At 49.0% G+C, this 22,049-nt stretch overlaps 1 protein-coding gene across 3 annotated transcripts; it reads right to left on the minus strand.

The window, feature by feature from the left end:
• Positions 1–11,294: 11,294 nt before the first annotated feature.
• On the minus strand, positions 11,295–20,875 carry CKB (creatine kinase B). 3 transcript variants are annotated; one of them, XM_058845610.1, is made up of 8 exons: positions 20,737–20,874; positions 19,676–19,888; positions 18,414–18,568; positions 17,376–17,508; positions 16,299–16,470; positions 14,740–14,863; positions 13,843–14,032; positions 11,295–13,239 (listed from the first exon to the last, which is right to left on the minus strand). In XM_058845610.1, the coding sequence occupies exons 1-8, from the start codon at positions 20,858–20,860 to the stop codon at positions 13,061–13,063; spliced, it is 1,290 nt and encodes a 429-aa protein (XP_058701593.1). In that variant the 5' UTR covers positions 20,861–20,874; the 3' UTR covers positions 11,295–13,060. The 3 variants fall into 3 exon arrangements, with proteins under 3 accessions (XP_058701593.1, XP_058701600.1, XP_058701610.1); XM_058845617.1 differs by lacking the exon at positions 19,676–19,888 and adding an exon at positions 19,049–19,236 and having other exon boundaries at positions 20,737–20,812; XM_058845627.1 differs by lacking the exon at positions 19,676–19,888 and having other exon boundaries at positions 20,737–20,875.
• Between the last annotated feature and the right edge of the window lie 1,174 nt (positions 20,876–22,049).

Below are 22,049 nucleotides of genomic sequence, written 5' to 3' on the forward strand. Positions count from 1 at the left end.
ACACTTCTCCCAGGCATTGCTGGAGGATTGGCTCAATTTTTAGGACAGTCACTCGTTCCTTCTCCCAGTGCCTATGACAGGGACCCACTACCAGTGTCTGGTCACAGTGGTCACCCCGACCTGCAGCAGGAGTCCAGCCTGGCAGGCCCCAGCGGGCACTACAAGAAACAAGAGCCCCACTAGCACATCCTTCTCTAGCTGTGGTTTTCCACAGAAGAACACCCTGGTCTGCTGCTGTCTTAACTTGCATCGCAGAGCTCTGGCTGGCAGGGATGATAGCTGCCCTGGACAGGGGCGAGCTGGAGGATGAAGGGCAAAATCTGCCTGATGATAGCAAAAAGTCTCTTCCTGTCTCAGCTGGTTTCATTTCTCTGTTCTGGTCTGAATACATGCTGGGTTGGGGGCAAGACACTTCTGAGCCCGGGTTTCTTGTCTAGTTGCTAAACCAACTTCTTCTTTGGCTGGCTGGTTGTTTTTCTGCTGCCCCTCCACATGGCCAAGACTGGTGCCTGTGTGAAAGAGGAAGGGAAGGTCCTGCTCTCTCTCAGAGGGAGTGGTGCAGCTTGTACAAGTGTCTGTCACAAGGCAGGAAGAGTAGGAGTCAGACTTTCCCAAGGCTCAAGTTAGATCTCTTTCTGGCCACCGCGGTGCGTGCGGGTAGGCTGACGGGTAGGACAACAAAAGCTCTCTGTTAGTAGATGTAACTGGAGTAGTTTGAGAAGGTCCCAAATTTTCTTCTCAGCAAAGTGAGGTGATACATTTTCACAGTACTGTGAGAACCTTCCTGAAATTTTCTGGTCTGGAGGAGGGATTCATAGTATGCAAGGAGGACCTTCAGGTTTGTTTTAGTCATAAGACTCAGCAAAGAACTAGGAGGAAGCACAATACCACAGCCCTGTGGTAATTTGTCCTGTGTTCAAGCTGCTGCTGTCCTTCTTGGAGGTCATAAATATTCAGTCAGCTCTGAGGGTCAGCCAGTGATGTCTCTGGGGAGCCAGAAAGTCCCTTGGATCTTCACTGTACAGAGCTGGTGTCTGTTTGAAGCTGATGGAAAGGGCTGTGCATCTCGTTGACAGCCCTGGCTATGGCTGAAGTGTGGCCACCTGAGTCAGCTGGACCCGCTGTACCCTGTGCATGTCCCAGGGAGGGAGCTGGGGGATCCATGCTGAGGTCTCCCTGGATGGATAACTGGGACTGCCTCATGACTGCCTCACTTCCACTGCTGAAGGAAACAGCAAGCTGTTTTGTGAATCTCCTAGCCTGCAGCAATCCATAAAAATCTCGAGCACAGGCTCCTGCTCAGACTGTCATATGCTTGAATTCAAGAGACGCTTTCTCCTTTGGCAAACAAGCAAAGCCACCTCTGGTTTGGTGCTAGCCAGGAGCATCACCCCTTTGCCTCCTGCCCCACCCCAAGCTGTTCCTGAGCTGGCTGCCAGAACTGTGTCCCCCCTGCCATGCCCACAGCCATGGTCCTGCTCTCTTGGGCAGCTCCTCCCTACCTGTGACGTGTTGCAAACATTGTCCCCGGAGAATACAAAGGAAGGAGCACTTGTCACCAGGAAGGACGGATCTTTCAGACATCTTTTGAAGCCTCACATCCCTGGGAGTGGGCAGGGCTGAAGTAATTTGTTCCTGGAGCCAGAAGTCTGGAGGAAAAACAGTTATAGAAATAATAACAACAGCGACAATCAGAATAGGTGGGATCGAGCTCAACACAAAGACTGTGTTGGTTGAAGCAGGCATCTGTTTCTGTGGAAAAAGTCATCTGCTCCTGTGATGAGCCTGCACCTCTTCCTGCCTTTGGGGAGCTGAGAGGATGAGGACACAGGAGGGAAGAAGGTCACTCAGTGTGCTGGTGGCCAGAACTGGCTGTGCCTGAACAAAAGGCAAAGTTTGGTGTGTAAGTAGGAAAAGGCAAGGAAGCTCTTTGCCCCTTTCACTGCTCCTGGACAGCATCAGCTATGGCTATTGTGAACCTCTGGGCCAAAGCTACACCTCAGTGAGGCAAAAAGGTCAGGAGAAAGCCTAATGCTTTGCAGGACACATTGTGTCAGGATTGGCCCCACTCAACCTGGTGGACTTTGAGGTGATTGTAGGGACCATTTGTGGTTTAAAACAGGTTAGTCACAAATTGCAGTAACTCATGGTGGCCCCAGGTGTGTGGCCTGCAGGTGAATGTCTGGAAATAGAGCTTCAAAGGCAAGCGGAATCCTGTCCACAACCTGCTGCTGTGGGCTCAGCCTGGGCTTGGAAAGCGGCACAATTGGAGGTCACGAAACCCTGGTGAGTGAAGGACTGTGCCCTTCCTGCTGGCACTATTTGATCATGGCCCGTGGTGGAGGCAGCCTTTACCTGCCCAGCCCAGCCCAAACCCAGGTGCTGGGGGTCCTGGTGCACCTGTGTGCTGTGACCCCTCAATGTACACTGTGTCTGCTGGGTGCTCACCTGGCTGTCACTCCCGTGGTGGAGCTTGTCCTGCCGGACCTCAGGGTGCCCTGTCCCCCACTCCAGACCCATGGTCTTGTCACCTGCACAGTGACATCCAGGCTCACAGAGCACCCCTCAGACCTGCAGGTCTCACAATCCCACACCAGTGTGGGTCAGTCCCAGGGCAGGGCAGGGGGTGCTGCCCCATGGAAACAGCACATGGGCAGTGGGATGGGGGCTGTAGCAGCAGCACCCTGCCTTTTTGGCATCCCAAAACAGACCTGATGTCCTAATGACTTTTGCCAAGGATTTTTACTGGGCTGCAGCTTCCAGCCTGGAGATTAAACAATATCCTTTAATAGGAACAGGCAGGCACCCGTTTCCAGCGCAGGGAGCAGAGCGCACTCTGCGCTGAGGCTCGCACGCAGGCAGCGCCAGGGCCGCGGCAGGACTGGGATGCCCTGATTTGGAAGTCTCTTGCTCGACCCAGCTGCTCTAAAGGCGGCTGTTTCCTACGCAGAGGCCAAGGGAGGGTTTTTATTTAAAGGATGCTTGGCCTGCTCGGTGTAGAGGGGAAGTCGAAAGACACCAGCTCTGCTCCAGGGCTCCGCCGGCTGTGACTTTGACCTAGAGCAGACCCAGGAGCCACCCCCGCCCTGCCAGAGCCTCCCAGCTCTCGGAGCCGGGGTTTGCTGTGCTGCCATTTATGGGGCTCGCTGTCCCGATCAGATAATGCTCACCCTGCACAGGGGCAGCTCTCTCTCCTGTGCCCCCAGCACTGCCCTGCTCCTCCCTGGGAAGGGGCTGCCGGAACGCTCCTCTGCGAACAGGAGCTGCCTTTAAAAATAAACTGAGAAAGCAGCCAAGCTGGAGGGCATCGCTCCTGTTTCCATGAGAACACAGGGAACGCAGCCTGCCAGGGCAGCTCAGCTCTGGCCTTGGCTTTCTGACCCCGCTCTCACCCTGCAACATTTCTCCCCAGCTTTTCCCTGCTTTTACCCCCTTTCCTTCTTGAGGCTCCTTCGGGTGGACCCTTGCTGTAGCCCCTGCTCTTTGCAACCTCTCCTGCTGCCTGCTGAACCCTCCTGGGGCATCAAAGCCCCATCCTGCCACCACCAGCACCCCAAGGTATGGAGCACAAAGGGTCCCACCCCCAAAATGGCCAAAACTTGGAGGATAAAGCCCACTGCCTGAAACAATGAGGCTGGGGGTTTCAGACAGGGATTCAGCCACAGCTCTAGCAGGGTGGTATTGCTGCCAGCACCTGGACTGGCACAGGGATCTGTCCTGAGCTGGGTTGGAGGATGGGGCCCCTCTGATGCTCTTCTCATGCTGGTAGCAGGTGACCTGCAGGAGGGACCAAGGTCTCCAGCTGCGAGTGGAACACAAGGCTTTGCACCTTTGATAAAATGCTTTTTACAGTCTTTTCCATTCCCAAGAGAAATTCTGCAGGAATTTTATATTTCTGCAGGAAAGACAGCAGGGAGGGAAAAAGTTCTCTTGAGACCTCTGTGCTTTATTTTTACTTTTGTTGTTGTTTTTATTTTAATCTTGAGGAAGTAACAGACTAAAAGGGGCAGAAATAAAATCCAGCTAGTTGGGACAAAAATACTTGGTTGAAATCCTTGCCCAGCACTGTGGGTGAGTTTGTATGTGAGAGAGACACTCAACTAAAGGAGGATTCCTGTATCTCAAACCAGGATTTTTTCACTTTTCTCTGTGTTCTATCTGGAGAAGAAGAGTGACCAGGTTAACCCTCTGAAGAGGGTGAAGAAGACAACAGAGGATCATGTCCTTAGCAGAGGACCCTGTCCAAGAGCCACCTTTGTCAATCCCCAGCCTCAGCAAAGCAGCATCCTCCCTGCTGTGAGATGGGTCTAAGATACTGTCTGAGGGCTAGCTAAAAGCCTGGATGATGCTTTGCTAAATGCCACATTACAGAAGCACAAAGTACTGTTAGCACTAAGATTGGGATAAGCTGAAGGAGCAATCTTGTTTTCTTTTCCAAGACAGATTCTGAGATTTCCTTCACCTGGGTCAGCATTGTGTCCCCTCACCTGGGAGGAGGCAGGAGGCTTTTCTACTTTGTAAAGGAGAGAAAATACTGTCAGGCTTCCATCTGCAGCTAAAACATGATTTAGCCTTATGTGTCATGCAGAGTATACTGCCATTGCTTAACAAAATACATATCTAATTTCCTTGTGTTACTTTGCAAGGATCCCAGTCTTAGTGCAGCCTGGCAATAGTCTCTCACCACAGGTTACCCTTTCTGAGAGGTTCCTTTCCAAGTCCCAAAATCTCTCCCACTCAGTTCATTTGGAAACTGCAGCTCCTTGGCCACTGTGTCCAGGGTGCCAGTGTGAGCCTGGACTGGCCACCTCTGCCAGCACTCCAGGGCTTTCTCAGTGCAGGGGGCAGAACAAGACAGAGCATGTTGAGAAATAGTGAGGAGAGAATTATGCCAAATTCAAAGATTAGTGGTTGGCTTGTTAGGTTTTCCCTAAGCTCAGTATTTAGTAATTCTAAATGACCCATACAGAAATCAGAAGGGAGGATTAATAAAGTTTAATGGTTGAGGTTTGTGTTTGGAAATGTCATGGGACTGAAAGCACTGGCAAATAACAAAGTGTTTCTCCCCTCGCTGGTAGATGTTTCTTAGTATCTTAAAAATCTTTTTCCCTCACTTGCTAGTTTTCTGAGTCTTCTTAGTGTTCCCATCCCTGTTCAGCCTCAAATAGCTCTCACGTTTGCAAATGTATTTCATTGTTTCTCTGTATCTTTTTGATGCATTTATTCCAAATCCCTTTTAGGTAATCTAATTTCTGGGTTTGGTGGTCCCTGCTCAGGGCTGGCTTTAACTGGAAATAAATGAACTGAGCTGAAAGGCAATGCAGGTGAGCACTTAAACAACTCCTATAGAAGATGATGGCTCTCCAGGGAAGTTGTTCTTGGTGGAGGCTTCACTCTTGAACTAAATTGTATGAAAATAATCTCTAGGTGGCCATGTCAATGGCAGTGGAAATTATCTTAAAAGAGAAGAAGGTTGTACAGGTACCCCAGGAAAGTCCAGGCTGATGGAGAACATACACAAACCACAAAAACATGTTATTGCTGGTTTTGACACTGATTTATACAAGAATATTTGGAAAAGATACAGTGGCCATCTGCCTCTTTAGCTGACCCACCCCTTGCTGTAATTTCTCATAAATACTGTTACAGGGACAATCCTTTATTCCTTGTGAGGGAAAAGAAAATACAGGTTCAATCTGCTTTTAAAGCTGTATTTTATACCACATGCAAGGGTCTTGCCAGACACATGTTCTGGGGTGTCAAACCCAAGCAGCAGGGCCACTTGAGGCAACTCCAAGTCATTTCCAGGGAGCAGGAGAGGGCTGCAGGGAGGGGTGCTGCGCCCCTGGAGACATCCTGGTACCCCCAGGAGAGGAGAGGGACGTGATCTCTTTCTGACAGGGGGTAGCAGCTGAGGGCTGCATCCCAAAACATGCAATCATCCTCCTGGGAGGATACGAGTGACCACCAGCACAAAATGGTGCTGAGCATCTGTGACTGCCAGCAGGGAAAGAGGCTGGATGCTCCATGGATGGCTCCTGCAGCCTGACTGATGATTCCCAAAGGTACTGGGGCCTGGTTCTGTCCAAAATTTAGGTTACTGTCAGGAAGTAATGCACATGAGCCAGGGCAGAGCCCTGTGCTGCCACAGGGACCCTTCCCTACTGACACACTCAGGATCCTGCCCCCTGTGCCAGGGGTGCTGCCCTGGGTCTGGCAAAGATGGATTGTCTCCATCCCATGCTGAGGTTGTCTCAGAACCTTGTTTGAGCTCAGCAGTGACCCAGGCTGCTGCCTGCAATCCGAGGCACACAGCTCTCCCCATGCTAAGCTCCAAGGTCTGTGTCCTGCTGACAAGTCTCTGCAAAGCACAAGGGTTCATTGCAAAAAAAAAAAAAAAAAAAAACCAAAACTCCACACACAGAAAAAAAAGGCCAAACTACCAAGTAACAGAAAACACACAACCTGGGGCTCTGGGCTGGCCAGTCCCTGCTTGCTGGCTCAGCCTTGTGCCCAGGTGAGCCCTGCCCCACTTCACAGCACCCCAGGGAATGAGTTGGAGCAAGCACAGCAGTAAATGGGCAGTGGGCAGCTCAGCTGCTGCACAAGGTGGCTGCTGCTCAGGTGCAAGGTGTGATTCCCAGCAGCTGCTGCATTAGATGGCTCTCACACAGCCCTGCCCAGGGCCGGCTGGAGCAGCCCTGCTGATGATCATCTACCTGGCTCTCGTCCACTTAATGCAGTCAGAGGGTGGCTTGCAGAGAGAAACAGTCTGTACAGTCACCACTGGCTGGGGACTCTGGCCAGGACTTTTGGGGCTGTGGGGAGGTGCGCCCGTCCCCGGCACTTACCTCCTGCTGCTGGGACAGGGCTTCAAAGAGAGTTCGGAAGCGGGAAGCATGGCACAGTGGGAAGCTGTGAGCACTACTGTGGGCTGGGGATCAGCCTCTAGAGAGCCACAGGCAGATTTGGGAGGTGCCCAAGCACCTGGTGGGCACAGAAGCTGAGCACTGGGGCAGCTGGGCACACTGCAGCCCCTGCACATGTGGCCATGCACAGCTAACCTTGCATTCCCTCCTCAGCTCTCCTCGCCCTCCAGGGAGCTGTAAGAAACCCTCAAGCCTCTCCTGAAGCTCTCTGCAGTAGGAAACAGCTGAGCTGTTTGATTTCTCACGGCCCTTCTTGCTCTTAAGGCAAGTGCAAGGTTTGGGTCCCTGCTGGGGCCCCACCAGCCATCCCTTGCTGGGAACAGAGAGCACCCTGTGCCACCCACCAGATGGAGGAGGGGAAGGGGTACTGGCAGGGCAAAGGGGGGACATGCCAGAGACAAGGAAGGAGGTAGGTACCCATTCCAATCATGAGGGAAAGAGCATTCTCAAGATGCTCATTTTCCCTTAAAATAATGGCTTATTTAAAAAGAAAGAAACAAAAAAAGCCAGCCATGACTCTCCCATGGAGAGGAGCTGAAACTCTGGGGCCATCCATTGCAATCCTCTTCTCATGCATATTCCCACAAGTATTTCTGGAGCCACCTCTCCCCAGACAAGTTCCAGCTTGGAGGCTGTTACAGCAACAATCCAAGACAATGCTATCTCGATGGCCTCTGCTGAACGCACTCGCTCATGGAGCAGAGCGGTTCCATGGCCCTCCTGTGTCCATTCCCACTGGAGACCTCTCCTCTCCTGCCCACCTGGACATTTCACTCACTGGCTCCAACACAGCCTCTGCATTGGCACTGCCAGCTCAGGGTGGCCGTGCCGGCCTCCCGGGAATTGCAGGCACCCTGTGCCCGGCAGCCTGGGAATGCTGTCAGCCCCAGCAGGGATTAGTGATGATTCAGGGGATTTCACCACAGCCTGTAGGGAGACCGGCCAGTTTCTGTGGGCAAACCACAAAGCCTCAGTGAAACACCAGATTCCCTGCCTGAAACGGCTTCACCAGCCGTGCCCCAAAGCGACCTCGTTTGCATCTCACTGCCTCCAGCCTGTCCTGGCCAGCTGGGACAGCGCAGCAGGAGAAGTCACCTCCGTGTCAAAGACAGTGCCCAACCTCCATCGGCTCCCATGGGCAGAGCTGCCACTAGAGCTGAACCCTCCAGCTTCACTGCAGTTTGGATGTGCAGCAGCATTTGAACTGCAGAGACACTATTTACACCCCAGCAAACCTGTCCTTGGTGTGTGTGCTCACTGCTCTGCTGGACAGGCATGGGGTTTCAGGTGAGTTTATTCAGTAATTTTCCAGCCTCACTCTTTCCCATGTAATCCAGGAAAGCTTTGCTGTGCTTCAGTGCTACCATCAAACACCATCACAATAAGTCACGGCAAATATATAAGCTGACACTTCCAAGGTCTTCCAGGTTATTCTCAGTTTCATTCTCTGGTCATCAATAATGGATGTGGAAAAAGCAACCAGACTGCAGCTGTCAGCCAAACCTCACATCCACCTGCACGAAACACACAGAAAAGCTGAGGTCTTTGCAAAGATCTGGAGCTTGGATGTATTTGGTAAATTAAACTTCAGTTCTGGTTTTATTCTGAAATTGCATTGAAGAAAGCTCAGGGTTGCCCATTATTGTATATTTTTAGGTAAACTTTTCACACTCATTAAAAACTTCAACGTTAACATTTTTCTACCCTTTTTCCTGGGTGTTGAGCATGAAGCGTTTTGCCCTTTCAAAAGTTTAATTCATATATATATATGTGCATATGTATATAAATGGTTTCTCAGAGTCTTAGTCACTGGCTGAAGGAGAAAAACAAAAATCTTTGATAGGTTTGGATGCATCTGAGCTTATTTTTACTCTGTTTGATACTGCAGAATTTCCCTGTTAATTGTCAATCCCAGGCTGAGCTCACGCTGCCTGTTTGATCACTAGACTCACACTGTGGGTGTAGCAGGTACTGCTTCTCACCTGGCACATTCAGCCTGGCTTTGTGCAGCATTTGGACAAAAAAAAACACCCACATGGTGTTTCAAAAAGTGGGGGAAGCCCAGTGGTTCAGTACTGACACCTCTGGCAGCCCTCACCTCATGGATGGTGAGGTACTGTGGGACTGGGAGTCCAGGGCAAGCAGCCCGTATGGGCCTTGAACTGGTCAGGGGCTTGTGTGATTTCTGTGTAAGAAAATAAACCTAGCATGTTATAACCAAGGGAAGAGGGTCAAGCAATGCAAGAGGCCCAGCTGTGATTAGTTTCTCATCTTGTGGGGTGTTCTCCATGGCTGGGCTGGACTCCCCCTCCACTGCAGACAAAGCCCAACAGAGCCCCACAATGGCGGGGAAGTGCCCTGCCCCACTGTGGGAGAGCTGGAGAAAATGTCACCCAGGCTATTTCCAACTTCGTAACTATGTGTTTTTTAGGAGGAGGAAAGGCAGACTAGCCAGAGGAATGTGAAGCAGCCAAAGGAGCCTGCTGGCCTGCTGCTTCCCCAGGGGAAAAGCAAAGCAAACAGGAGATGAAAAGCCTGTGATGCCATCTCCATCCTCAGAAGAGTGCCTTGCCTACCACACTACCACATTTCTTGTGTGTGGGTGGGTGGGTGGAGAAAAGAACAAAGATCACTCAAAGTGTCTGCTCAAGTTATTCCATGTTGCGTAAAAACATGGTAATGCTCATCTGAGGACAGGCTGGAGCCTAAACCCTCCCAGGTGAGTGCTGGAGACATTAGGCAATAGCACCTTCCTTTTCCTTTTTGGCCTAGCAATAGATGCTGAGCAAAATGGAAAGCTGGAAGAAAGCATTGCCCTACCCTAGACTGTGGTTGGAGCTGTGCAAGAATCCTCTGCAGAGAGCAGGACTCAAGCAGGAGCCTCCTGTGCCCCAGGCAGAGCACTCATCAGGCATCCAGCAGGTAAAGGCACCTTGTTCCATCCCTTGTTTTTGTGAGAGAGGCACACAGGTTGGACACCTTGTCCCAGGAAGCAGGAGCCTCCCTGAAGCTGCTCAGGAAGCAGCCATCCTGTCCCCTCACCTGGCCAGAGGCACAAGGGAGTGTGCAGGGAGCTTGACCACTTCGCTGAGGGCTGAGCCTCCCACACCAGGGCCAAGAGCCCAGGACTGGAGCCATGGTGCTGTGTCCACAAGAGGGTGAGACACCATGAATCATTTTCCAGTAGAGAGCACGGAAGTGGGATAAGGAGTATTTATGCTGGCAGTGAGTGTAACATGAGAGGCAAATGGTTTCCCAAGCAGCTTCACTTCTTGAGCAAGGACCCTGGGGTGCCAGCAGGCAGCGTGCTGCCCGTGCCAGGTGTCCAGAGGCAAGGCTTGGCACCACACCAGCCAGGGCTGGGCAGCTGCTCCCTGAGGGAAGCAGAAACAGTTAGGAGAAAAATGTTACGACAAATAGAAATTTCTCTTTAAAACATTATAGAAGCGGTGCATGTCTCACTGCACCCAAGGGACAACGTGCCAGCCTGTAGGAGCGGGAGCAGCGAAACAGGACAACACAAGGGCCTGCCTTGCAGCAGCAGGATGGTACTGACCATCCTGCTCCCCAGTCTATGGGGGAGAAAAGCTCAGCTGAAATGTCACAGGAAAGCCCAAAGGGCTCCTGGCTGCCCTCCTCCCCCAGCCCACACCCCCTACACTGCTGGGACCAACAGAGCAGTCCCCACTCCAGGCCTGGTGAGGACACTGCCATCACCATAGACTGTGATGAGAGAAGGAGCCACATGGCTCCTTTCCAAAAGCTACGAGACACATGCGGTTAATTGCAGGTTCCCTGGACAAAGCACAGGACTGACTGATAACCTTTGTCTCCTCTCCCCTCCTGGGTTTAAGGCCAAGCACCCCCATGGCAGCCTGCCAGCACCTGTCACCATTTTGAGTGCCCAGGGCACAAGCAAGGGTCTGCTTCATACAATCCATGATGGGCAGCCAAGGCACAAGGGTGAGTAATGCCAAAGACAAAACCAAAGCTTTTAATGTGAGGAGGCAGGAGCTTTAATTTCTCTCTTGATCAGGTTTTTAGCAAGTCCCACCTGGGGTTGGTCAGAGTGTCCAGCTTTTGCCAGGACACATTCTTTCTCTGAAACATTTGCAATTGCTTTGTACAAGCTGAAACAAAAGCACGGTCGCATGGCAGCAACACAAAGGAACACAGCAAAGGTAGTGGGTGGGAAAGAAAACCAATTGAAAGAAGTATTTTCTAGTTGGATGCAGGCATTAAAGATTGGCTTGCTGCTTTGAGCACAATTGTTTAGCCAGCTACAGGTACTGTTTCAGAGTGCAGGGGTTGAAAGCAGACAGATCTAACAGCTCTGATGGGTTAAGAATATAGAAACAAGATGCATAGAGAGAGAAATGTTTTTATTAGTCCAGCTGATATAGCTAGAAAAAAATAGACAAGTTTTCAGGCAACTCCTTCCATTAGGTAATTGCTGTGAGCGCAGTAACGACGCTGTGTTGAGGAGAGGCACCACTAAATGAACACTCTCTGATTACAAGAAGCAAAACCAGCTATTTGCCAAGCGTCTGTGAACAGTGGCATGAAGCACAGCATGGGGGAATCTAAAAAATATACAGAACCAAACTGTTGTCTCTTGCATTTTCTCTTCCCTGCTCTCACAAGCTTTGTACAGAAAACTCCTGTGCTGATTAACTCAAATACAGGAACACCCAGTACAGAACAAAACTCTTTCATATGATCTCCTCTCCCCCACCCAATTAACTTTGAAACACAAAGCTGTTTTAAAATAAAAAAAAAAAAAAATCTTGTCTGAAATGTTCACTCAGCCTTTTCTCACCAAAATTAAATTAGCTTACCCCAGCTGGAATCATCTCTTCAGCTAAGTGACAGCCTGCAATCACAGCCTTAGAAATATCACAGCCTTTACAAAAGAAAACCTCAGTTATCTACACAAACCTATATAAAGCTGCACGCCAAGAAGCTCTGCATCAACCTCTCATCACGCTCCCTCCATCAAAGCTGCACTTTAGCAGTGGGTAGAGCTGTTGAGCAGGTGCATCTGCATGAGCTGCAAAGGCTGTTCGTTCCAAGAGTCTGATGCTCCAAGTTAGCAATACTTGTGGAAAATGCTGCTCCTGTAGGTTAATAATGTGATGCTTCCACACAACAAGCACACATGTACAGCCATTCTGGAGAACAGACCTACTTGATGCAATCTTCAGCTCATACCCCGGGAACTACCTGAGCTTGCAAGCCAGGCCCAGTTTGGGAAAAACTATTTAGCATGTTTTAATTGACTATACTGCTCTGTTTTAGGTTCATGGGGCAACCGGTGCAAGGGCCAACAGGAGTCAGCTGACTAAAGCTAATTAGCTGGTATTTTCCTGTACGTGGCAGCTTCTAGCCTCCCTGGCTGAGCTGAAATCACTTAAGAGATAAGCATGGGCTGAATTAATCTAGGTTTTACCTCACCCTCAAACAAGCAACTGGTTGTGTACACTAGCCCTCTGCACAGCCCTAGATTGATGACAACCATCTCCCCACAAAGCAGCCCAGGGTCAGTAATACCATGGGCTGTAGTCTTGGCCTGGCAGCCCCTGAGGGCCCATTGGAGAAGAGCAGCAGCCCTCTGTACCCAGCCCTGTCTCCCCTCCCTTAGAGGAGCCAGCCTGGCTTGCAGTGCTCAGGATAATGACAGTTTACAGCTGGCATGAGCAGATGCACAAGTCAAAGCCTTGGAGGTAGGGCATGTTTGCAGTGACTCATGTTTAACACTAGTTCTCAAATTTACAGCAACTACAATCAAGTTAAAAGGTTCAACTTCTGAAACTGCTTTAACAACACTTCAACTCAGCTTGTCTGCAGCAGCACATATAGGAAGATGTGCTTGCACACAAAACCAGACCTATGAAAACCAAGTCACTTAAATCTCAAAGACATTCAGGTAACATATCTAAGACATCTCAGACCAAACAATAGTTTTATTTCATTTTCAGCAACATCTCAACCATCAAAAAAATAAACTCTAACACAGATGGATGGAAGACTTCTCTACAGTGTAACTAAGTGGGCTCTGACCCCAAGGGTTTGAATTGGAGTGACATTTTATTATTCATCCAATAAGTTAGGAAGCATGAGAATAAAGTGCTTTATTTCTGAGCTGGCATGAGGTCATCAATGGACTGGCCTTTTTCAAGGCGTTTCTCCATTTCAATGAGAAGCTTCACTCCATCCACCACCATCTGCACCAGCTCCACCTCAGAGAAGCCAAGACGATCTGCATTGGAGACATCAAACACTCCTCCAACAGCAGCTGTGTCCACACCACCTGCAGCAAGAGACTCAGTTACAACATTGATCTCAGCTAGAGCAGGTCAATCTGCCTTTCCTTCCCTAGCTGCTCACTAGCTTGAGGTAGGGAGTGAGTGACCCTGCAGGACAATTCTCTACAAGCTGCCACTGGTACCGCCTCCTACAAGCAGGAAGATAAAGCCATGTGTAATTGCCAACATGAACCACAGAATACTCAACTAGGCCAGCTCTTTATTCTTCTGACCCATGAGCAATCTAATCTGAAGTCTCCAAGTATCCACTGGAGCCATCTCCTAGCCATAGGTTAAACCAGGATTCCCACCTTTGCTTGTAACAGGAACAGCTACCACCAGGTCCACCTTATCTGGTGCTCAGAATGACCACACAGGACATTAACCAGATAGCCAGACACAGTACGTAGTAAGTAGAGCAGCTGCATCCTCAACTCCTCCAATATACAACTTGTAAACTTTTCTCTCCATGTGCTTTGCAAGGTTACCTTTTGGATGATGTGACAGGCACTGACAGTACAAACCAAAAGATGGCTCTGGCCATAACCAGGCTTTTGCTAATGTCTTAGGGCAGACTGACTGAGCCCATCAGTGATATCAACTCTCACCTGTGCCTCGTTTCTGCAGCCGAAGTCTCTTGAGGACTTCTCCAAATTTCTCATGTTTCCCAAGGTGTGGGATCTTGATGTGCACACCAGCACGGAGCCCTGTTCCAAGGTTGGATGGGCAGGTCAGGATGTAGCCCAAGTGTGGATTCCACATGAACTCGTAGTTTTTGGCCTTGAAGAGACTTTCTATCTATAAATAGAATGAATGTTTAGAAATTGCTCTCTGCCTTAAGATTGTAGTACATCCATTAGTGCCCACTTGCAGCGTCAGTCGCTCAGCAACAGCCACAACACACAACAGCTGTTTCAGCCACATAAGCCCCCTCACTATAGAAAAAATGGCCACCACCAAGAGGCTTTTTTAAGGCCCTCATCTTGCTCCTAGCAGTGAGACAGGTTAAGTTTAAAAGCTACACTTCTTATGTCACCATCTGTTGAAAAGCTGGATTTAATACATGTCAAACTGGCATATCTCTCCAGATCAGTAAAGGGGCTGGTAAAGCTCAAGCTCCTATCAAGACTAGAAATTGAAAGCATTCAGCCTAGAAGCTTGAGCCCAGCTTTGCCCATGCACATTCAAGCAATTTCTCCTTCACCTCAAGGTGTCTCAAAGCTTTAAAGAACTATGTAGCATTTCTTTAAAATACAGTTGAGACATTTGGATAAGGGTCCCATCACATCAAATAAACATATTCTAGATTACACAGCCATAAGGCTTTTTGTCAAAAAAACTGTTCTGGAGCCCTCACAGCTCTGGATCTCATCAGGGTGTCCCCAGAGATCCAGGCTATGAAACAACCATGGAGGAATCCAGAGGGGGCTTCTAAACTGCGTTCTCAGATCTAACCAGAGAACTAGGTGCCACTTGAACCTACAGCCCAGGCAAAAGTAATTTACCTTTGTTAGTCCATTACAGAAGCGGTTAAATACTTCCTTCATGTTGCCACCTTTCTGCATGGAAATAACTCTAAGGTGATCCTCCTCATTGATCCAAACAAGGAAAGTCTTGTTATCGTTGTGCCTAGGAGACAAAGTAATCCTTTGCTGTCTTTCCCACCTCACACTTTGAAGACATCTCATCACTTCAGTTTTTAGTTCAAGAGGCTCACTTAGCTGCTTCAAGATTGATCTTCCTTCATTTGCTCACACAGGACCTGAATTAAGCTGGTAGTTGTTACCCTGCTCTTTTCAAGAGGTAATTTGAATTGGCCTTTACAGAGTGAGAAATAACATGGCATTACCTAGTCTTACAGTATCAAAGCCTAAAACCCCCGCATCCCCCATAGCTCAAAAATTAAAAGCTTAAAAATTAAGGTATTTCTACTCAGCAATTTGCAGAAAGGTGATCAGTAGACTTCAAGTCTTCAAGTCCTGTACAGTAATGTTCATAATGACACCATGTGTATCAAACCTTTTTAGCAGTACTTTGTCAGATTCTGTCAAAGTGCACTTTGTACCTTACTTTCACTATGAATTTTAGATCAAGGCTCTTCAGAGAGGCTATATAAAAAATCCTCTGAACAATGAGCTCCTCCTGTCCCAGCTTGCAGCTGACAGCAAGTACTATCATCAGTATTTATCAAGCTAGTAATTTCTGAACTTCATTAGGATCAAAAATTAGCTAGTACCGGAGGAAAGTTATTTATGCAGACAACAATAAGACATTACACTTCAAGTCTGTAGATTAGTCATGCTCAGATGACAGCGCTATCTGGTGCTGGCAATCTGCAGGTAGATGATGCAATCTTAAAGGTGACCTACAGAAACAAAGCGTGCTTCCTCTGGGTTGTTCTGAAACAGCTGCAGTAATAACATTGGAGCATTCCTGCTGAAAAAAACCTAGCTCTTAGCTTACAAGGGAGCAAGTTAATTATGCTGCAGAAGCTCCTGAGATGCAGTTTTATGTAGGTGACCTACATTTAAAGCAAGCAGAATCCTTCTATTCCACACCTCTGCATCAGTCAACTCCTGTCACGGAGTCTCTGGGGACAGAGGGGAGAGCTCATCACTAGCACAGATAAAGGCATACTAGTCCAGCACCAGTGAGTTTCTGCAAGCAGAAGAAACTCCAAGGGAGTAACTTTGCATCCAGGATTCACTCCGAGCTAAGACAATGTTATAGTTTGTACCACAAGTTACTCTCAACTCTTGTGGTAAGAGCTGCTGGCAGTGACACATCTGCTCCTTTACAAGTTATCTACTTCCATAAAGTGATTCAGTTTTTGTATGGTGGTTCACTACCCTGCAGGCACTCATTCTGGGCTAGCCAAGCTGGCTTATTCTTACCAGATTAAGAACGCTTGTCCAAATTTTCTGGTTAACTGCAACTTCTCCCATATAAGTTTATCAGACAGTAATACAAGGTGAGAAGCTACTATTTTGCCCAACAGTACAAGTTACCACCAAAACTGCAAGACTTTCTTGACTTCTATGACTGCCTCCTCAGACATACTCACCAGATACCCCTGGCATCAGGCCAGTCTCGTGCCATCCCAGATGCCAACAGAAGAGGAGAAACTGGCTTGTCAAACAAGAAGTGGTCATCAATCAGCTGCTGCTGCTCTGCATCAGTCATGTTCCTCAGAGCATAGTACTTCCCCTTGAGATCACCTTCCAGACTACCCAGAGCTGGAAGAGAGAGGCTCTTTTAGAATGGGACTAAAGGTGCTAGACTTTCCTAGCGCTTTGGAGACCACATACAAAGTATGGCAATGTTTGATCTGCTGGGTCTGGCTCCTCCCTTACTTTCATCTGCAATGGCAATGCCCTTGTGGCAGCACAGAACTTGAGGCAGTATCAGATGATTTGTCTGCACCTTCCAGGCTTATACAAATAGCCTTTGTTCCCTTACATGCAGTATAGAATCGTTACTGTTGCTGAACTGTAGAAACGGAGACTGCTTTACTTCCAAGGAGAACCAAGGTTATGAATATAACAAGCAGTATTATTCTAGTCAAGATCTGTTACCCTGCCCTTGAAAGGTTCTGAAACAACTACACTCTCAGTCTCCAGAACTGCACCTTGAGCACTGGGAGGCAATAGGAAAAAAAAAACAAACAAACAAAACACAGCTGAAGAGTTTCACTGAAAAACCAGGGCTTATTCCAGTCAGCTGCAGATTTGGAACAGGACTACATCTCTAAGCAAGATGAACATTAATGAAAGTCAATTAAAAGCAGCCACAAACACTGCACCCCATGACTCAAGCCTTGTAGTTGCTACATACCTGTTACATTTCAGGTTTGAGCCCTGATTAACCAACCACTTTCCCCACACACACAGACAGCAACTTTCAAGATCAGCAGCGGTCAACTTAATGCAGTCCAAGTTCCCTCTGCCATGTGCTCTTGCTCTCAGCTACAAGCTGCAATGCTGAGGCAGCCCTAATGCAATGAGCCTTTTTCAGGGAAAGCTCTATGTTCAGGCTCCAGGGAGAGTGGCTTTTGCCAAGTGCCTCCATTTTCAAACTGCAAGGAACACCTCTTGTGCAAAGGACAGAACTGTGTCCCTGATGCATCCAGTTCTCACTTTACCTTCAACAGAGAGCTTCTCGATAGCCCGCCTCTCCCCTCGACTGCAGTGCGGGGGAAGACAGAATCCACGGATGCTTCTGCCAGTTCTGACACGGGAGCTTAGCACGTAATTGGGATCCAGGTCATCACCTCCCTACAAGATTAGGAAACCATCAAGTACAACCCTATTACCAAGATACCTCCCCTAAACACAATGAGCCCCCCATGCATTTCAGAATGCACTTTACACCTGAGGTATTGACTACCTGGCCTGTAAGGCAGTGCTTCACTTCAGGGCTGTTAGCATTACATCAAGTATCTGTGTAACACAACTCTTTCTTGGAGGCCAAGGCTACAGCTACTAAGTAGTCCTAGAAGACAGGTATCACCAGAACCTCAGTTTCATGTCCATTTCAGACTGTGGTCTGGGCTTCTGTAACCCCTTACAGATTTGCAATGTAGAGATATAAATATGAGGCAAAAGCTTCTTTAGGTACGTGTTTGCTCTTGCAAATGAGACTTATTCATTAATGTTCTCCCAAGTCTCCTATTTTCAATATGATTTATGGCTAGCCAATCAACATGGAGTTGAAAGGAACTCACAAATTTTAGTTTATAGTAACATTTAAAATCCATAAAATGATTAAGAATCCCTACTCCTAGCTGTAAAAATATTTATTCAATAGCATGACACCATCAGCTGGCAATTAAGATCCAAGATCAGACAGAAGAAAATGTTTAAATTTTATGATAGTCGTCAACTCCCAGGACAGTGCTGTTTAGTTTGACTGTTAAGAGCTCACAGCTCATGGAAATACACACTGAAGGTGTTTGGCACAACCCTGAAAAATGCTCCTGCTGCACACAAGCTGCCTGGCTGTAACCAGCCACTGATATCCCACAGCAGCAAGCTCTTCAGGCTGATTGCACCAGACCCACAGCCCAAGTGTCCATGCTCAGTGGAAGCGAGGGGACAGAGCCTGAGTAAGCAGTTTAGGCAGGTGCCAACAACTTTAAAGTCCTCAGACCAATAATCAGTAATTGATCAAAACTTTATACCTGCAGGTTATCAGCATTCAGGTCAGTCTTGTGCTGATCACTTGGTTTGTAGCCACCATGCCTGTCTTCAATAACTGGATCAAAGAGCTCCTTGAACACTTCATAGGATTCTTCATCACCAGCCACGCAGCCTACTGTCATTATGAAGGGATGGCCTGGAGTGGTAATAAAGTCAGAACAGCTAAGTTTGGGCGACATTTGGCTGTACTCCACTGCAGCACTAACCAGGCAAGTTCTTTAGTGGCAAGTCTATTCACTTAGAAATTCATTCTTACATAGAAACATTTGGAGAGACCCTTTGTTTTACACTTCATCCAGTCAGTCAAATGCAGTGCTATGGAAACCCATAGCTGTTGTCATTAAACCATGCTCATTTGTCAAGCTTGGTTTAGGACAAATTTGCACAGCACATCTAATTAACTAGCTAATTTAGATCACTGCATAGAACTTTATGTCTAAACAGCCATGCTTTGCTGCAAGCAAGCATGCTTTGCTTTTTGATCCTTCTGCTACAGAGCTACATTTCTGTAGTCTGCTCATAAATACCACCTCCACAAGATTAGTTTTAAGTCACCATATTCAAAAGCACCAGTTACTTCAGCTGGTTCACACGGAATATTCTCAATGCATTTTACCAGGATTATCAACCCCAGTCTGAATGACATCATCCAGGGTGAAGCCACTGGGCGTGACTCTGTCTCTCAGTTTCTTGTACAAATCCAGGGTTAGAACTTTGGCCATGTGGTTGTTGTGGGTGCTCAGGTCCGGGTACTCCTCATCAGGAGGCAGTCTCTGATTATTTAGTTGGGCCATTTTGATATTGCTAGAGTAAAAATAAATACTGTAATGTTAACATGTAAACACATCTGCTCCCCCTTTTTCATAGAAGTGCTAGAGAACATCACGTAAGCAGTCTGGAATAGGAATAGACCAGGTAAACCAACTTTTTTTCCTCCCCTCCCTGGATAAGTTATAATTAGAATGCATTTGGTTTGACTTTTTTTTTTTTCTCTTCAGATTATAAGTATTTAGCAGAGCAGTTACATAATTGAAGTGTCTGGGAATTGATATGTCACATCACAGCATGGTACATAGCTTGATGGAAACATGGCCTCCTAACAGAGCCATGCCTTTAGAGCAGTCTCTCAATGCTTTAGAAGATATGTCCCTTGGTAGCTTGAGAACTTTGGGTACCATTGTCAAGAAGCACTTCCAGTCAGGAGGGAGAACAGATCATTATGCAGACCTAACGATCCCATTACCTGGGTTGTCAACCCCAGTCTGGATGCAATCATCCAGGGTAAATCCACTGGGAGTCTGTTTATCTCTCAATTTCTTGTACAGGTCCGGGGTCAGCACCTTAGCCATGTGATTGTTGTGAGCTTTCAGGTCAGGGTACTCCTCCTCAGGCTTGTATTTCATCTTCAGGAGGTTGTGGCTGTTTGAGAAGGGCATGGCTGACCCTACCGCAGTCACTAGGGGAGAAAGATGGGAAGCCTATCACTGGGGGTTTGGCAGCCTCCAGACCGGACCGCCCGGGGGAACGCCAGGCACCCAAAAGGTCACCTTGGCTCACGTTCCACCCGCGCCTTTCACACCTTTGCTGCTACGCCACCTTCCACAAGCGCAAAGAAGAAGGAAAGACAAAAAGTTCTTCACCTCCACGAGCCTTGCCCCGTTCCCACCATCCCGGTCGCAGGGGCAGAGGTTCTCCCGCCTCCCGGGGCACCGCCCGGGTGAGGGGACGCGCCCAAGGTCGCGCGGAGCGCCCGTTGCAGCACCGGGCAGACCCCGCGCGCGGCTCCGGGGCACGGGCAGCGGCAGGGCCGCCACGAGCCGGGGGCTTCTCGGCCCCGCCGGGACCCTGGGCCGGCCGGCAGGTGAGCGGGGCGGCACCGCTGCACCCTCGCGCCGCCTCTCGCCGCTGAAGGGCGAGGGAATCCCGAGGAGCGACGGCGCTCTCCGCGTCCGTGGACCCCCGGCTGCTCCCCGACCGGGGAGGGAAGGGCAGCATCCAACAAGCCCTTACACAACAGACAGCTCCCTCAGGGGACCTGGACGGGGCGAGCGTATGTAACTACCCTGCTAAATACCAGATTAATCTCGTTTTAGAGCCCAACCAGCCCAGCGAGCACCTGCGCCGCTCCCCGCACCCCCCCCGCCCCGACTGCGCCCCTGCCCCGCAACGCCCCTCGCGCCCCTCCTCAGCCAGACCGGCTCCACCCCACACAGCAGGAGGAGGTTAAAAAAAAAAAAAAAAAATTCAAACATTAAAATCCTTTGTTTTAAGGCTGCAGAACGGCGCGGCTGCCCCGGGACTTACCGCGGGCTTCGCAGCTACAGCAAGAACCTCCGCGCAGCTCCGCACACTGCACTGCCCGACTCCGAGTGAAGCTCCAACGGCCCCGCCGCGCCTCTTTTATATAGAGCGCAAGCCGGCGCCCCATTGGCCGTTATTTATAGCCCATTCATTCCATTGGGCTGCACGGCTGTGGGCGGGGTGGGCGCTGCACCGCCGAGCGGGCTCGCGCTTGCCGCCATTTTGCTCGGCGTCGGGGAGGTTGGTTGTGGGTGGCGGGACCCCCCCGGGGCGCTCTCGCGGGGCTGAGGCGGCCCCGGCGCCGTCCGTTACTGCGAGCGTGAGGGCAGGAGTCCATGTCCTGGGCCGCCGGCCAAAGGGTGCCACCGCACACCAACGTGGCTGGTTGCAGGCTTCACACCTTTGCCAACAGCTTGGTCAAAGGTTCAAACGGGTCTGATAATGCATGATCCCAAAATAAGGGTTTTGTAGTGTGCGGGTTGGCCGTGCTGTAAGCTTTGTGAATGGCAAGTGCCCGCGAGCTGGCAGAAACCCCTGAGGCTGCTGCGGATGTGGCGAGCAAGCCCTGGCAGCCTGGTTGTGCAGAGGGAGGACCTGCACCTCGCCTCCAGCACCTGTGAAACCGTGGGCTCGTTTTACAGTTTTAATTTGAAAGGAAGCAGGGTGATTGTGTAAATCGCAGTCAATCCTCTGCTCTTGTCATGTGCCAAAAAAAAAAAAAAAAAAGCTTCAGCTTTTATTGGAAAGAGTGATTTCCTGCTAAAGACAGGCACAGGAACTCTGGGATCTGACCCATCTAAAGCTCACCTGAAATTCACAAAAATAGTGACTTCCACTGGTCTTTTTTGTAGGAATGAGCAGGTTTATTCCAAAGCTAAGATGCAGCTGAGAATCCTGCTGTTTGCAGAAATAATATGTTAACAATGTGAATGAGTATCTTGATTTGACTTTCACCTTTACATAATAGTATCGTTATCTTTCTCTGACGTGTTTCTCACAGCAGAACCCATGTTTATCCTCCTGTCCAAACAGAGTGTACTTATCCATGAGAGTGCAGATCTGAGTCCCAGAGTTGCTTTCCTTGACATGAGCTGTAAATGTCAGGAGACATCACCTGAAACTTTCCCCACCACAATCCTTTCAGCACCATGACCAGTACCCTCACCCTAACAACAAGAAGCATGTGCACTTTACAGAACTGCTTAGGAGTTAAAAATAATAATAATGCACATATAGAGGAAATCATTGCAAAATAAAAAGCCTAGACTGCTTCAAGTAAAAATGTGCTGTGTTTGGCTGTCATCCAGGTTTCCGAG

The sequence above is a fragment of the Poecile atricapillus genome, chromosome 1 (assembly GCF_030490865.1).
Source record: "Poecile atricapillus isolate bPoeAtr1 chromosome 1, bPoeAtr1.hap1, whole genome shotgun sequence".
In the NCBI taxonomy this organism is placed as follows: Eukaryota; Metazoa; Chordata; class Aves; order Passeriformes; family Paridae; genus Poecile; species Poecile atricapillus.

What these genes read in the sequence shown, in the direction of transcription:
- CKB (XM_058845610.1), bottom strand. Translation starts at nt 20,860, where the DNA reads ATGGGGCGCCGGCTTGCGCTCTATATAAAAGAGGCGCGGCGGGGCCGT. An exon ending in TGAATGCTGATAACCTGCAG is followed by an intron (nt 17,509 to 18,413) that starts GTATAAAGTTTT and finishes CTAATCTTGTAG; the next exon opens with GGAGGTGATGACCTGGATCC. An exon ending in CCTGATGCCAGGGGTATCTG is followed by an intron (nt 14,864 to 16,298) that starts GTGAGTATGTCT and finishes TTTGTCTCCTAG; the next exon opens with GCACAACGATAACAAGACTT.